The 17,188-nt window shown below is 51.9% G+C and overlaps 1 protein-coding gene across 10 annotated transcripts in view; it reads right to left on the bottom strand.

The window, feature by feature from the left end:
• The window catches only part of LOC124526756 (uncharacterized), a 40,292-nt gene extending 24,320 nt beyond the window's left edge, over positions 1-15,972 (bottom strand). For 6 of the 10 annotated variants that reach the window (XR_006965735.1, XR_006965734.1, XR_006965730.1 and 3 more), the window contains exons 1-4: positions 15,623-15,972; positions 10,826-10,962; positions 8,033-8,134; positions 7,381-7,650 (exon numbers count right to left, since the gene is read on the bottom strand). Coding sequence is in view for 1 of the 10 variants with exons in the window: in XM_047099893.1 (XP_046955849.1) it covers positions 7,381-7,650; positions 7,869-7,951; positions 8,033-8,134; positions 10,826-10,891 (521 nt within the window). In the remaining 9 variants the exon portion in view is untranslated. Of the gene's footprint in view, positions 1-7,380; positions 7,651-7,868; positions 7,952-8,032; positions 8,135-10,825; positions 10,963-15,622 lie in introns of all 10 variants that reach the window. The other 4 variants (XR_006965729.1, XM_047099893.1, XR_006965732.1 and 1 more) reach the window with 4 other exon arrangements.
• Positions 15,973-17,188: the final 1,216 nt, after the last annotated feature.

Genomic DNA, 17,188 nt, shown 5'->3' on the forward strand with positions numbered 1-17,188 from the left:
CCGGAATGACAGCAACCGTGGGCACGTTCTAAGGGAAGCCCACGAGAGTTAGGGGACTCGGGTGACCACACCAGCAGGGCTTGTGGTATCCCCAAGAGCCTGGAAACGACCCCTGCAGATTTCATCCGTCTCTAACTGGACCAGGAAGTATCCTCAGCCAAGACCCCAGGCAGGCTCGTCTACAGCTGTGCTGCTCTCGGCATGTCCCAGGGTGCCCTACCACCCGCTACTCTGGCCCTCGCGAGCCCCTCGCGGCTCTGTGAGGCTGGGTGGGGGACATACTTCTGAGCAAATACTACATGAACAGCTGTTCTGTTCAGCATATGGTCTCAGCAGTTTCCTCCAAAGGCAGGGCTGGAAACAAAAGTTCCCGTCCAGGTATTCATTCTGGCGATGATCCCAGGGGGCAGGAGTGAGATCCAGTTGAGAGGGAAACAAGGAAGAAGGGAGACATACAAGGATGCATTCCTGAGGCGGCTTCCACCTGGCACCCTTCCTGGGGAACTCCTGAAAAGCCTTGTGGAAAGCATCTGAGAACTGCCCACCCAAGCACTGAAAGGGAAAAGCACTTATCACTACGTTACTGTGCCCCCGCGGTCACGGGCAGTCCCGTGCGGTTCCAGGATACACTGGTAAATGTCAATGCTACAGAGCAGACAGTCCCGGGACAGGGAGTGAGAGGTTCGTGAGGCGGCCCAGAGGGAAGTGCAGTCAGAGCATCTCCACGACAGTGCTCAAAGCCTCTGGCACCTGCGGGCTGCACTAGAGCCGGAGCAAGAGGGGGTTTCCGGAAAGCCTGGGAGAGTTACGTCTGCCTCCACCATGTCTGTCCCTGAGTCCAAGGCACAGGCTAAACCCTCCTGAGGCCTGCTCCTGGCTAAGATGCTGTATTAGTTTCCAATTCTCTGATGGCACTGACGCTCAGAAGTCTGACATGGGTCTCACTGGGTGAAAATCAGGGTTTTGACGAGGTTGTGTCCTTTCTGGAAGCTCTAGGAGACCATCTGTGGGGTAGGGTGGGGTCTGTTGGTCCCTTGGTCTTGGTCTGTGGTCCCTTCCTCCATCCTCAAAGCCAGCAGTGGCCAAGCAAGTTTTCCTCACATCACATCACATCATATCACTCCGACACAGTCTCCCTTGCCTCCCTCTTCCCCATTGAAAGGATCCCTATGGGGCGCCTGGGTGGCTCAGTCGGTTGGGCGTCCAACTTCAGCTCAGGTCATGAGCTCACGGTCTGTGGGTTCGAGCCCTGCGTCAGCTCTGTGCTGACAGCTCAGAGCCTGGAGCCTGCTTCGGATTCTGTGTCTCCCTCTCTCTCTGACCCTCTCCCATTCATCCTCTATCTCTCTGTGTCTCAAAAATAAATAAACATTAAAAAAAAAAAGGATCCCTGTGATTACACTGGGGGCCCCTTGGATAAGCCAAGACAATTTCCCCATCTCAAGGTCAGTTGATGAGCAACCTTAATTCCACCTGCAACCTTAATTCCCCTTCACATGTAACATGGCATATCCACAGATTCCAGAGATGAGGTGGTGAATGCCTTTGAGGGACCATTTTCCCACCTACCCCAGATACTATTTCATCTGTTCCTGAAAAGAAGTGTCCAGGGCACTTCTGCAGTTAATTGGGGTGGTCCACAATTAACTGGTTAATCTGTCTGGTCCACAGAACCAGAAAGGAAGAACCTGCCTGTCCCCGAGGATGCCCCTGTGACCCCCACATTTTGCCGGCACAGCCGCCTACTTTGCCAACGACAACTAAACCCAACAAAGTCAGGAGACAGATGACCCAGAGGCCCCAAGGTGATCCAGACATCATAGAAAGGGCCTAAACTTCACAGACAGATGGACTCAACTCTGATCCCAACTGCTCAACCTTTCCAAGGAAAGGACTCAACCTTTCCAAGCTTCCAGATCCCAGAGCAGGGCCAAAGTCCCAGGGGACTGTCAGGATTGGAGATCACTTTTCCAATCTCTACAAAATAGCTGTTGAAGAATTACTATTCTTCAGACCAGCTCTCTCTAGGCCCTAGGGCTATACCAGGGACAAGACCAAGTCCTGACCCCCATCAAGCTTACGTTACACCCTAGACGATGCCTGGAACATAGTAGTTGCTCGGTAAATTGAAGGCATCATTAGGGCTTTCAAGGCAGTAATTCTCAAAGAAGTAACTCTACTCTTTAGTTATTTACTGATTTATAACATACAAAATATAAGCATAACCATTCCCTCATTTGATTCTCAAAACAACCCAGAGAGGTAGATAGCAGGCCACTCCATGGTTCTTCCTGCGGCCTTGGTGAGACTTGTACCCAATCCAAGCACCCCCATCCATGCAGAGTGGGTTACCCCTGCCCTGTTTCCATAATTTCATTAGGCAAAAGGCCAGGAGAAGGAGAAACTGAAGAAAAGACTTAGAATCGTTCTCTAGAGCTCCGGATGCAATAAAATATCTTAAAGCCATTTTCTCACCTGCTGTAAATGGTTGAACCATATTTGGGGGGTGGGGTGGGGTGGGGAATGTTTGCACCTCTCTTCATGCATTCGGCCCAGGCTGCCTTGTGCTAACATGCATGTTTTCTTGTCTCTCTCTCCCACAGAGCTGTGAACTCATCACCTAGGGGTGGCAAAGTCTCAATGAAGGGCTTTGCAATTATTTAGTAGCCCAGAGGAAGCATTTGCTCAGTCTGCCCCCTCTCCCATCCCCCAGGTCTCAGCAGAAGCCTCAGGTGACGACTGCACGCATGACCGATTTCTATGTCTCTATGTTACACTCGGGTTGTCAGGCACGAGCTTCCGCTCCTGGAGGGAGCACGCAGGCTAGCCTCCCACGGGCAGAGCAAAGGCAAGGATGTTCCTGAGCCTGCATCTAGCTTCGCTCTGTATCCTCACCCCCAGTTCCTGAAAGGTAAGCTTCCCCCCAACAGAACGTGAGGGGGCCAGAAGGGATAGTCTGCAGCACAGGGCATAGAACGGTTGTCCCTTGTCTTTGGCTGATCTGGCGCGTGCCTCTGCCTCCGCTGCCTGCCCTTTCCCACACTCTGCTTGCTCCCTCCTTCAGTTGTCAGATCTCCCAGGCTCAGCAGGCAGTCTGCCATAATTCTCAAGAATAAAGAAAACATTTTAGGGTTTGACAAGCCCAACATTTGCATGTCTGTTTTCAGAGAAATACCCATCTGGGGGGATTAAGCCTTTTTTTTTTTCCTCCCTCCCCATCCGACCCAAAGTATGAAAACATTCTTGACATAGTTGCCTGAAAAAGGATTTCTAAAGAGAAAAATACCTCCCATACCCTGTGATTTCAGTGACTTGGTGTGAAAAGCACCCGAAAGAAAGGGGATGAAGTGGAGAACAGAAAGGAAAAAAAAATCTCTTTAGTCAAATAGCTTGTTAATCTTAAAGTAGGCAATGCATTAGCTTTCCTCTCTAGTCTCAGGAAATACACATGTTGGTGTGTATTTCATCCCCAAGCAGCACCTCTTCACCAAGGAGCAGGGCCTGTGCACCCATAGGCCCAGGGCACCAATACTATGGGGGAAAGGCAGAAACCCAAGGCCCAGAGTCCAGAGCCACTGAGCAGAAGGGGGGGGGCGCAGAGAGCACTTTTTGGGGTATGCACCTCCCTCTTGGGGAGGTTCTCATCTTAAAGCAAATTTGTGGGTGGGATTCCTAGAAAAAGGCCAAGTAGGGCGACTCATCCTAAATCATTAAAGATTTTAGCTGAAGATGATTTGCACAAAATCCAACTGCACTCAATCAGGTCGGGAAGCCAGTGAATTTCTGATGTGATGAACTTGGCTGCCATTGCCCCGAGGAAGGCAGAGTTGTGCCCAAGAAAGTGATGGAGGACTGTGCAGCTGGCTGGTCCAGGTAATGTAGCAAAAGGCAACTTTAAGGTTTTGGAGGTGAAGGGAACGTGACATTGCCCAAGATAAGAACCACCCACCCATCCATTCATTCAACAACGGAACGTCTGCATTGGGCACAGCACTGGTTAAATGTTGATGCCTTTCAACCTCAAGAGGGCACATGGGCTCATGAAGCCCTGGAAAGGAAATATGTTGGGAAGAAAGGAAACTTTAGAGAACCCCCCCCCCATCCCAATGAGTTGATTGCCTGTGGAAGGGCCAGGGCAAGTGTCCCAATACAAACCCCAGAGACAGGGCCCAGCACATGTTGCTAGAGACAGGTGGCCCAACACACACACAGGATGCTCAGAGATTTCCTGTGGCCTGAGTTCCAAATGGCACAGGCTGAGGTGGCACATCTCGTGTGCCAGTCAGGAGAGCAGTTTCTAAATGAAGCCCAAGAAGAGAGACCAGCAGGAAAGGACCCCCCCCTTCTCCAAGGAGTCGGGGAGCTCCGAGGGAGTGCTCAACCTGGTGGAGGAGGAGAGGAGGGGGACCCATGCCAGGACACAATGTCCAGAGTGGAGGAGCTCTGGTCAAGATTTGGGGGACAGGGCCAGGTGAGGCCAGGGCGTGAGGCCCCTTGGGGACATAGGCTGGGCAGTAATGGTCCAGGCGTGCCCTCGGGGGCCACCACAAAGGGTGGTTGCCTAACCACCACTAGAAAACAGAGGGCTGGGCGCTCCAGCCTGCAAGGGGTCAGTGAAGAAAGAAAGGGGGTGGAGTGAGGTAGCGTGGGTGTGAAGCCAGACGCCTTGCTTTAGAGGAGAAGTATTCCCTCCAGTCCCCAGAAATCCTAGAATCTGCAGCAAGCTGCCTAAGATAAGTAGGGTGAGAAGCCAGGAGGCCGTCCGTCTGGGATGCGTAGCAAAAAGAACACTCCCCACCACCACGTCATGCCTTCTCCCAGGAATAGATTAATTTCAAAACTTTTTCCTAGGTACACAGTATATCATACCAAATGATGTATCCAGCCATCCTGCCTCAGATTCCACTCTGGGATTTCTCCATGAGCATTTGGCTTTCCCGCTGCAGGACGGAAGAGGAGGTTGGAGAAGTTTGCTTACAGGGACAACAACCCAGGGACACGTACTCTAGGAGACACTGGAGCCTGGCATCTGGGTAGGACATCTGACCCTCTTCGGCCCCCCCTTAAAAGAAAGCATGGAGACCCAAAGGCATTCGAGCAGAGGGCAGAGAGGCTAAAGCCCCCTCCACACCCAGCCCATCCATCTCGCTGCCACCCCAGCCCCTACTCAGCCACCCAGTTCTTCTCAGTGCTGAATTGATTAGTCATTCATAACGCTCAAGTCATTAATTGAGGAAGGAAGCCACGCTACGGGCCTTGAATCACACTGGATCCAGGGGAGAGCAAGGCCAAACTTGCCTGACTGGGTTCGATATTGCATTACTGAGATCAGCGCAGCAAGGGAGAGGTTCACAGGTTACCAAGCCCCGAGGAGCCCACCCACAGCCGCAGCCTTGGCTGACCCTCGATGGGGAGCTCTGCTGCTTCTGGGGTGTGGGGAGACTCAAGGGTTCAGAGACAGGTTGGAAGGACACCAGATCGGCCCAGTGTCCCCCTTGACAGATGGTGAAACTGAGGCCCAAGGAGGCAGGCACTGGCTGCAAGTCAAATAGCAAATGTAATATAGATGGGATAGAACTCTCATATCTCAGTCCTGTGGCCCCAGCAATTTCCACCGCACCAGACTACTCCTAGGCAATCGTAATATTAAGGCTTGGATGGTAAGGGGCGATGTGAATGGCAAAATAACAAAATAACAAAAACAACCCAGTGTCCATCAGTAGGCAAGTAGCTTTAAAAAATGAAATGGGGGTGCCTGGGTGGCTCAGTCAGTTGAGCTTCCGACGTTGGCTCAGGTCATGATCTCATGGCTTGTGGGTTCGAGCCCTGCGTTGGGCTCTGTGCTGACAGCTCAGAGCCTGGAGCCTGCTTCGGATTCTGTCTCTGTCTCTCTCTGCCCCTCCTCTGCTCGTGCTCTCTCTCTCTCTCTCTCAAAAATAAACATTAATTTTTTTTTTAATGAGATGTAGGTTAAGTAAAATGAAATGTGAATCAGCCATGTAGAAAGATTGGCATGACTCTCTATGTTCTGGTATGGATCGATCTCCCTGATAGAGTTTTATAAGCAAGAGAGTACGACCTAGTACCTATAGTATGCTGCCATTTTGGAAGAAGGGAAGCACACACACATACACACACACACACATACCTGTGTGTGCTCTTGCCTTTGCATAAACCACCTCAAGGATGCATGGAAAACTAACAGCAGTGGTTGTGTCTGGGAGAAGCCCTCAGGGGCAGAGTATAGAGAACAAGAGGGGATGGGCTGACTTTTTACTCTTCTTTCTTACAACTCAGATTATCTACTATTGGCCTGTGTGATCAAACTGAAATCTAAAACACGTACCTCGCCCGAGGCTCAGAGTCAGCAATCCTGACTAGCTACAGTGGGTACTAGTCTCGGAACATATAAGCATGTAAGCTGAAAAGACAATGGACTGATGACCAGAAAAATGAGTGAATGAAACAAAATGTTGTCTGAACCCCAAGGTAGTAATTAGATATATGGCGTCACATGTTGGACGAGACAAGGAACATATCACAGTACTTAAGAGCCAGAAGAAAGTATCAAGATTATGATGGGCAGCCTCTCATTGGGCAGAGTGGTGGGAGTCTGAGAACCCGGGTTCGAGTCGTTGGTCACCTAAAATCTCAGAAACCTCAGTTTCCTCATCTGCAAAATGGGAATGGTAATGTCTCCTTCCTGGAATTTTCGTGCCGATCAAACGCGATCGTGGATGGGAAAGAACTTGGCAATGTGTAATGTATAGAACGGGCTGGGGGACTATGGCGAGCCCTGTCCCCCTGTACCCCTCCTCTCCACCTGCAGGTCTGAATGCTTTCCCCAGCCTCAGGCACTTTCAGCACCTCAGTGCCCAGTGCCTCAGTTTCTACGTGCTCAGGAAAAGCTCTAAAGGAGTCTCCTTGGGGCGTCTTCTACCCTCTCCCCTCAGGCAACAAAGGCCACAGACACAATTTGCCTGAGGTCACAAAGGGACAGCCCCAGGAAGAGAATGGCTTCATTCCTTCACATCTTAAAAGATTTCATTCTTTGTAAGTGGTCTGCTCACACGTAGAGAACTTGAGAGGAGTCACACATCTTGAGCTGAATCAGCGACCTCCTCATTATTTACCCACCAGCCTCCCCCGGGATTGAGTGACATTTCAGGGACAGCAAAGCTCTCAGGAAAAGTGCCCTCGCATGTGGCCACAGGAAGCAAATCCCCCTCCAGCTCCCCCCACTCCAGGATGAGGGAAGAGGGGCTGTCGGAGCCGGATCTGGTGGGCACACGGTGAGAAGCGAACCCCTGGGTTAGGACCAAGGCTGTGGAGAAGCCAGAAGGAAAGAAGCACGCATCACAAAACCTCCCCCACAGCTACCTGGAAAAGGGGCTCCAGGCACCTCTGGTGTCCTCTTCCCACCTGCCAAGGAGCTGCCGTCCACACCATCGGTCGAGCCTCGGGGAAGCCCAAACATGGTTCCCGTCTTGTGGATGGGGAAACTGAGGCTCAGAGAGAAGAAGAGAACCTCTGTCTAGGTTTACAGCCAAAGTCTCCCCCCTCCGTTCCAGCTGTTTCCATCTATCCCTGTGGAGAATGGTGCTTGGAAAGAGTGGGACACCCATCACTTGGGATGCAAATAGTTGTTGTCTGAAAGGAAGAAGAAAGCAGGGCAGTGCTGTGGAGACATGAGGACCTGCACGGAAACACACTTGCTCGTTCCGGGCCACCGATCAGGTGCTATTTCTGGCTACTAATTATGCACAGGGGCCAGCAGAGGCCCGATTTCTGTGGCTGGCTGCATGCTGCGCCCTGGTGCTTACACCCACTCCTAATTTTCACGGCTTCGCCCGCCCGCCCCCACCTACTGTATTTCCCCCTCCTTCGTCACCACCGCAGACTCCTTCCCCAGGCACGGGCCGGGCTCACCGCTCCTACCACCTGGGCATGTCTGTGCGAGAAAGGAGCTTTCTAGAGTCCTCCCATCTTGCATGAATGTGCTCGCTCATTCATTAATTCATCAAATACGCACCAAACACTGATAGGCCAGACACCCCACCAGAATCCTTGCATATGACTCGACGTAATCACGCATTCTTTGGGATGTCTTTCGTAGACAGCCAGAGAGAAAACGCTGTTGCAAAAAAAAAAAAAAAAGCTACAATGCGATGATAACAGGATAACAGGAAAAAGCTTGAGTTTTTGTTAATGCAATTATTATTTATTAATTATGTTCCTCTGTCTTAAATCTTCCCTCGGTCACCAGAGTGGGATCAATAAATGGCAACATTTTCCCATCTGATGATTTTAAATGAGATTACAAAGACATGGAGTTTTAATTTCACATGCATTAGTTTCTGGGTCTTGGGTCTCTTTCTTTTCCCCCCCCTCAAAGCAGATAAATGAGGTTCTAAACTTAGGATAATAAGGCTTAACAGTGAGGCGCTTTTTAAAAAGTGAATCATTTCTCAGTTCTCCTTTCCTAATCTCTCTTGGTAACATTAATTATGAGTTTGTGCAGCGTGCCCCAAGGCGAGCTCGGCTTTCCCAGGACAATTAAAGTTACTTAATTATTAAAAACTGTGTGTGCTGCTTCCCAGAGAGAAAGAGGCAGCCGGGCCCGGCTCCCAGAGCCCCCCACAGGAGTGACCGGACACTCTGTGGGAACTCGGCTCCTTTCCCTCACCATTGTAATTCTTTCAATATAATCTATGAAAACCCCCTCGCTGACCCCTGATAGCAGTAGGACATGTCGCCCCACACCCTGAAAATGGCTAGAAGGGGAGAAGGAGGGGTGCCGCGGCCCAGCTGCATTCGCAGCAGACATTCCCAAGAGTGCTACTAATTTGTAACAGCCTTTTTGTTCTGGACGGGGCTTTGGTTGTGGTACTGGGTCTGCCACCGACACCCCAGGGAGACTTGGGGCAAGGTCACTCCTGCAATTCTGAGTCTTGGATTCATAGTCCCAGGCACCCTTCGATCTCTAGGGGGCCTCCAGGTCCTGATTCTTTGATGAGGCTAACACTTAACCTGGAAAGGGAAACTCCTATTTTTCATTCCACTTCCTATTCTCGTTCATTCATTCATTCATTCATTCATTCACTCAGCAAGCATCTGCCCTGCGCTGGGTGCTGTTTTAGCTCAGGGATAGAGAAGAGAGGCAACATTCTCAAATCCTGCCCACCATCTTGCGCACAGAAGGAAATGGAGACTGAGAAGGGAGGAGGCTGGTTCTGGGGCTCCCCAGAAAGTCACACCGAGGCAGGCGAGAACCCAGTCCTCCTGACCCCTTCCCCGGGGAGCTTTCAACACCCTGCTGCCAGCCATCTGCTTCCACTCCTTAGCTCCCTCCCCTTCTGATCTATTTAGCTCCTTCCCACCCCCAGACCCCTCCCGGGGCTCCAAGTCTCCAAGGAAGCATAGCCCCTTAGAAACATTCTGGCCACCTATAAATGTGAGCCATCTATGTAATTTTACATACGCTAGTAGCCACATTGTTAAAAAAAAAAAAAGCACCTAACCAAGATAATTTTTAAAAATCATATTTTAAACTTGTGATAAATATAGACATGTATTTACTGATAAGATATTTGACACTTTAAAAAAATTAAATCTTCAAAATTCACTGAGGATTTGACAGTTACAGTACATCCCAGTCTGGCTAGCCATGTTTCAAATGCCCAAGAGCCACCTGTGGCCAGTGGTTACTAGCCTGAGCAAGCAGCACAGGAGTAAGGTTCCTCTCACCTGGAACTTTCCATCAGTCCTCAATACTCAGTACAATCCAGGAAGAAAAGTGTGCGATTCATGCACACGGCATGACAGGGGAAGTCTGGGGCACAGGGTCCCCAGGACACTGACCCCGCGGAACACGACATAACCGAGAAAGTAAAATGCACATCATTAAGTGCAAAGAGCAAGATAGAAACAGTGCATGTGGAATTCTGCCCCTGCAGGGCACCTGCATATCTCCTTGTATGTGCATCAACTATCTCTAGAAGGATTCCTAAGAACCAAAACCTTCCCAAAGGAAAACTGGATGGATGGAGGACGGGGCACAAGGGGGACGTTCGCCGCCCGTGTGCCCACACTTTTGGATTTTGAAATATGTGGATGCGTGACCCATCAAAACCTAAACTCAGAACTCTTCAGTTAGTGAGCACACTGTGGGCACAGGAGGCCTGCCAGCACGACGCTTGCTCCCAGTCCCCAGGGCAGTGCACCAGCAGGGGAGCAAATACAGGTCTCTGCTGTCCCTGCTGCTCCACAATAGGAAGAGGGAGGCTTGGCAGAGGCCCAGGGCAGGAAGACATGATATCAAGTGACTTTAAAGGGCTCTTTTGTTTCCGGAAAGGCAGCGGTTTCCCCTCTGCATCCCTGCCCCCCTCTCGGAGCCTGCTGTCTCTGGGATCCCTCCACCACCTGCTACCAGAGCATCATTTCTCCCCCCCGGAAGAGCCTCTGGGCTTGAGGTGGGGAGGGGAGGGAGGCACTGGCTGGGAAGGAGCGTCATCCTGTCTTCCCAAAGGATGTCATTCATTCCCAGATGTCATTTCCAGAGGCATGATGCCACCCTGCCAGCTGCCCTGTAAATCCTGGCATATGACACAGAGCAATGGAACAAGAGAGCAGAGCCTGAGCGTGGTCACACCTGTGTGTGTGTCCACCTGTGCACATCCGGGGCCGCGCTCCGACACTCACTCACGCACTCATTCGGCCTTTTAACAAATACTAGCTGGGCATCTGCTATATCCCAGTCTCTGTGCTAGAGCCTTGGGATCTGGCAGGGACGAGGCAGATAAGGTCCTGTCCTCAAGGAGCTTACCGTCCAGCAGCAGAAACAGGCATCAAATTGAAAATAATTCACTCGTAACTCTTGTGGTAAGTACATGAAATCGGGGTTCACGGTCTAGTCTGGGAGGGCAGGGAAAGCTCACTCGAGAACTGGCACTTAAGTCGAGTCTAAAAAATAAATAAATCCAGAGGTGATGTCACAGGTGAGCCTTACGTGGATAGGGGCCCCACTATCAACTTGCTATGTCTTTGAATAAACCACATCCCCTTTTCAAAGATGTTTTTATTTGAAAATAAATTTAAAACTTCAAAATATTGTCAAAATATTCAAAACCACCTGTATGTTTTTAGCCAGGTGATTCACTATTAACATTTTACCCCATTTGCTTTATCAGTTGTTTCTTCTCTCCCTCTCTCTTTCCATCTCTCTCTCTCCCCCTCTGGCCCTCCTTCTCTCCCTCTCTTTCTTTCTCAACAACGTGACGGTACCTAACGCACACTTTTGGTCCTTTAGGACCAAACACTTCGGGAGCCCACTCCTTTTCTGAGCTCAGCATGGGAAGATGGTCCCCTGTCCCCTCTCCTCCCAGGGCGTCACAGGGAACGAACCCGTGAAAGCCTGCACGAGCAAATCTCGGGCCCATGGAATGAAAATCATTACTATCCATTTGCTGAGCACCTCTTGGGACTTAGAAATGAGATTTAAAATGACTTCCCAGAGAGATGCCCAACGTCTCAATTCCTCCAGAAGACAGCCTGCTCTTTAGCCAGCGCTGGAGGTTGGGATGGGGGCACGCGAGGGGAGGCGGGCAGCAGCGTCTGTCCACAGACCCTCTTCTCGGCCGGGTAGGCCTGAGCCCTGGGGAGGACATTTCTGGCTGACCAGCTCTCCCCACAGCTGAGGGGAAGCATCTCAAGGCAACAGACAACGCTCGCCCACCCCCGGGGGAAAGCCTCCTTCTCCACGATGAAATGGAACAGAGCCAGCCCAGAAACCCTCTCCTGGCCGGTCAGCCCGGCATTCAGGAGCACAATAGCGTTGGTCCTCTCAGCGGGTTTTGAGAGCCATTCCCTTAATGAGAACGATAAATTCACAAGAAAAGGCTGGTTGCCAAGCGCAAGGAAGGAAAGTGCTGCCTGGGCCTCACCGGCCCCAGGGGACCACCCCTCCGAGCGTGGGACCTGCAGAATCAACAACCGGACAGGGACGAGACCCTGACTACTGAGTCATACGTCTGGGCTCAGAGCCTGGCACCGTGTACTTTTCAAAGCTTCCCAGGTAACCATCTGTCAGTTTAGCAACCGCTGGCCTAGCTACCCTCAGATCCTTCCAGGGCCGAGGTCCCCCCCCCCCCCACCCCGATGGTGTGGCTGGGCAGGACCCGGAGCCGGCTGAAGGGCACACGTCGTCGGCGGAGAAACTTCAGGCCCTGTGCTGGCGGCCCCTGCATCTGGGAAGGAAGCGGGTGCAAGGACGTCGTGCAGCATCTCTCATCCTTGGTTTACCCAATCGTCTCTGATACAGGCCGCGTTCTACAAGCTCTGCCCGAGTGGGCGGCGAGAGGCAGAAGAAAATCAGTGAAGCAGCCAAGTTCTGCTCTGGCTGCCCTGATGAAAGCTGGCTGCTGGCGTGGGCCGCTCGCTGGAGCACAGCTGTGGGCAAGGCCAGGTGCGGTGGGGCGGCCTCTGGGTGAGCCAGCTGCCCGGCTCCTGACTCATTCAGCCCTCTCAGCAGCAGGCCCGGGCCTCCCCCTCTGGCTGCCCTGCAAGCTTCTCCCCTCCGCGTCCGCCCCTCCCCCAAACACCCTCTTCCCGCCCCCCCCCCCCGCCCCCTCCCCTGCTCTGTATGGCCAGCTTATTTTCTTTTACTCTAGTTACCCACACCCCTCAACGGGGTCACCCTGCCCCACCCTGGGGGCTTCTTGAATTTCTAGGCAAACACTGGGACCCTGGGGCCCTGCAACCTTATCCCTCCCATCATTAAACACTGAGACTCCCCGGGGGCCAAAAACTGTGTCAGAGTGGGCCCCCACCTCCCCGTCCCCAGCACTCAGCACTGCCCTAGGCAGAGAGCAGGCACTCAGGACACGAGGGAGGGAGGAAGGAAGGAAGGAAGGCTGCAATAAATCTGCAATAAAATCCGGTTCTTAATTGACCCACCGCATCAGACCTCTCCCCAGGGCCTGTTCCAGGAAGGTTCTTTAGTCGAACCCAGTTCGGAGTGACTTCCTCTCCCGTTCCCAGTATTCCGGGACTTCTCTTGTGCGGGGACAGTGAGAACGAGGATGAGGCTGGGGACTAAATGGATTTTGCGAAGATTCACCAGATGTGGGAAGCCAGCCACACAGCCCACAGAAGGGACAACTGACGGGAAGAATAGACATCTCTGAATGTCTAAATCTGGCCTATTCTTCAAGACCTGGAGGCAAAAGCCACCTCCTCAATGAAGGTTTCCTGGATTTCTCTGACCAGAAGTGATCCCTCCCTCCTCTAAAACTGCACGGCACATTATCCATCCTTCTTTCACGGACCCTCTGCAGTTTTCCATCTTGTGAGACAAGCATTATTACACACGTGACAACCATTGTATCACATGTGGTGATATAAAGGAACCAGTCAAGGCTTTGCAGTCAGGCTGCCCCAAGTTCAAATGCCACATCTCCCTCTTACTAGCCGTGCAAATGTGAAGGAGGAGCTTAACCCTTCTTATCCTCGGTTTCTTCGTCTATGAAATCAGAATAATAACTATGTGCCCTTTAGGACTTTCTTTTTCCTGCCTGCGTGGGGAGGCAATGTCACGTATGCAGCACCACATGACCTCCCACAGTCTGCCTCCTCCAACAGGGCGATGATGGGAGTTGGGGTCCTCAGGTCAGGTGTTTGCCACAGGAGATCGCATCTGGAGACTTCCCGTAAAGGGACCCTTGAGCATTCCTCAAGCTTCCTCACCACCCGCAAGGCACACCCCATCTGGAGAAAAGCCTGAGGAAAGGGATCACGTGGAATTCATCTGTTTTCCAGTCCTGGAAACTCAGGGGCCGTTGCAGGGGGCTGCTTCGCACAGCCAGGAATGACCTAGTTGAGGCTACACAGACCTCAACCCAGAATGCGGCTGAGACCTGATGTGGGCTGCCCCTGTCAGGTGCATGGGGCTGCATCGCCTACCAAGTACTTTCACATCCAGTACCAGCTGTGGTCCAGATAGCAACCCGATGAAGTTGCCTACGCTGGAATCGTTATCGTCCTCATTTTACAAAAAAAGAAACTGAGGCTCAGAGCAGAGAGAGAAACGTTTCATCTCTACAGCATTCAGAGGAGGAAGATTCAGATGTTGATGTCAGGAACTTGCTCAGGTGTTTTTATTTTTTTCCCCTCTGCCTTCTGAAGGGGGGCCTGAGAGCTCCTTTGATGGCTTCACGTCACTTTAAGGACATCCTTTTTCCTCCTGCTGATTTGCACTCGTGATGAAACAGGCATATGGCGTGTTCACTCAAAAACTCCTCAAAGACTGCTCCTCCCCAGCTATAACAAAACAAAAAATAAAAGAAATAGAGAGGGAAGGAGGAAATGCCACCCCGGAAGCCAACACAGCACCCAGAAGAGGGAGGAGGCTTCTTCAGCGGCACCCAGCTGCCGGCCCCACTGACAGGGGCAGCGGGTACACCAGGGGCCGTAAAAGTCGTGCCATGGGTGTTTGATCGGAGTTACTTTTGAGTGGGTTCAAGACGAGAGCAGGGAACTGGCAGGGGTCAAACCCAGAAAGGCAGGGCAACCGGAGCTGGGAGAGCAAGTGCCAGGTCAGGCGGAGTGAGAGTGGGTGTCGAGAATGAGTCCAGGAAACTTGAGGGCGGCGGGGCTCCCTCTTCTGTGGTGTCTGTGTGGGTCTGAGGGCAGGTGTGGTGGCCACAGGGGCCCTGCAGGGTGGGGCGCTCCTGGCTGCAGTTTCCTTTTCTGGCTGCTGCAGGGCTGACGCTGGGTTCCTTTGCTTGCCCCGGCTGACACTGAAATGGCTTTCGTGAACCGAAAGCCCTCCGAGTCTCCATCTCTAGACCAGTGGGGCCTGGGTCACACCCAGTGGCGAGCAAACCGGCAAGCACAGCAGCTGTCTCTGCACTGTGTCCTTTGCTCCCCCTCCCCCCAGTCCAGCAAGAAGGGCAGGTCACTCCTGTGGTACTGATGGGGAAACTGAGGCGGGAAGCGGTAAATTACTTTCCCGAATATCACAATTCCTACGTGGAGGAGTCCAGATTTGAATCCAGTCCTACCTGGTTGCAAATCTCAGGCAAATTCTCCGCATGGTGCTGCTTCCCAAGCTTATGGCGAGGCTCCACCCATAGCAACAGCCCCCTAGGGTTGTCCTCTTACAAAGTTGGCCGCCTATGTGTCAATGGAGAACTAAAAGGGACCAGTGGTATGGGACACTTCTATCATCCCTTTCCTTTGCCCAAAGAGAATAAACACTAATACCGAGGGCAGTGGGGCAGAAAGCCATTTGCCCAAATGTCCTTGCCAGAGACAAACAGATAAACCTTTTTGCAAGCTTGGTTATATATTAACTCAGCACCCAAGGGCGCTGTCCCATACAAGCAAGACGGTGTCCCTGCCTTTACCTCTGAGCTGAGCAAAAGGAGCCCCAGCATCCAGCCACTCTCCCGCCATACTGAGGAGCCCCCAGAGCCCCCAGCGCTGGGGTCCGTCCCCCTCCATCATGGAGTCGCATTCAGGCGACGCAGACGCACACAGCCAGTCCGGACGAGCAAAGAGAGTCAAGCCTCATGTCAAAGCTGAGAGTCTCCTGACCCAGGAGAGCTCAGTCCACACCCTGTACCTGCTCTGCTCTGTGCCTACTTCTGCACGCATCCATACGGCGTCACCCACTCACTTCTGGTCTCACCCACCGTGAGCAGGCAGAGCCCAGCGGCATCGTTGGCTGCTTCGGGTGAGAGCCGCCTCTTCCGTATGTACCAGAGTCTCTGCTATCTCTACTCTGTCATCCGCTGGCGGCTGAGAGCCACATATGTCGTCCTGAGCCCATGACTGCTGTTGCTGTGGACGCAGTGAGGTGGCAGCAGGGGAGCAGGGCGGTGATACGTGTCACTGGTGCTGCAGGCGGGCTTTGGCCGTTTCCTAAACTGCTGACATCTCAATTCTCGGCATAGGTGCCAGCTTGCCCTCCCAAATGGGTCATAAAAAGAAAAGGCATGTATCTGGAAGCCTATTTCCGTTCCTTAACTAATCCCCCACTACTCCACGTGATGTTAAAATCTTAAGATGTAGGGGCCCCTGGGTGGCTCAGTAGGTTAAGCGACCGACTTCAACTCAGGTCATGATCTCATGGTTCGTGAGTTCGAGCCCCGCATTGGGCTCTGCTCTGACAGTGCAGAGCCTGCTTGGGACGCTCTATCTCTCTCTGTCTCTCTCTCCATCTCGAAATAAATAAAACTTACAAAACAAAAAGATTTTAAAATCTTCAGAAGTAGAACATGGATGTTGGCAGTAAGCCATCACCTCTTAGAGCAGGTGAGGAATAAAAAGAAAAACAAATAAACAGACCAAAAAAAAACCAAAAAAACAAAAAAACCCAGAACAATGTCTTCGTCTTGGGCAGTTAACAGTGTAGGCCGGACAATAACTTTCAGGCTGATAACCCCAACACAGGACTGGAACCTAAAATAAACCAGACAATGGGCCCCAAAGAAACCAAACAGGCAGGAAGACTCCCCCCATCCCCACCCCGTCCATACTTACCAGTCAAGTCACGGGACCCTCTGCAAATACACTCTCACTCTGGTCACTCTCACTAGACTTCAAGACTAAAGGCCACCCCCAATCCCCCCGCCCACTTTCATATCTCAAAGCCTCCATCTAGAAGGACCCTCCCCTCCTTCACCTGGCTCATGCCTACCTAAGCTTCATGCTACCCCCTCTGCGAAGCCTCTCCTAACCCACCCAACAATCATAATAGACTGTTGCCCACTCTTACCCTCTCCTGTATTGAGCATAGCTATTTGATAGCACTCGTCTCATTTTGTTGTAGTTATTCCTCGTAAAATTCAGGCTTGTAGGGGGTGCCTGGGTGGCTCAGTCGGTGAAGCGTCTAACTCTTGATTTCAGCTCAGGTCACGATCTCACGGGTTTGTGAGTTTGAGCCCCACGCTGGGCTCTGTGCTGACAGCACAGAACCTGCTTGGGATCCTCTCTCCCTCTCCCTCTGCCCCTCTCCCACTTGTGCCCATGCGCTCTCTCAAAGTAAGTAAGTAAAATTTAAAAAATCAGACTTTGAGAATACTTCAAATTGTTCTCAAACAGGAATGATATTGTACAAACCCCAAACCCGCCTTATAGTAGCTTCTCGGCAAATGTTTACTGAATGGACCCGTGAGTGACCAGATAA

This window comes from Lynx rufus, unplaced genomic scaffold (genome assembly GCF_022079265.1).
Source record: "Lynx rufus isolate CCGP_SWC_20201006 ecotype Redwood Valley unplaced genomic scaffold, mLynRuf1.p SCAF_5, whole genome shotgun sequence".
Lineage (NCBI taxonomy): Eukaryota > Metazoa > Chordata > Mammalia > Carnivora > Felidae > Lynx > Lynx rufus.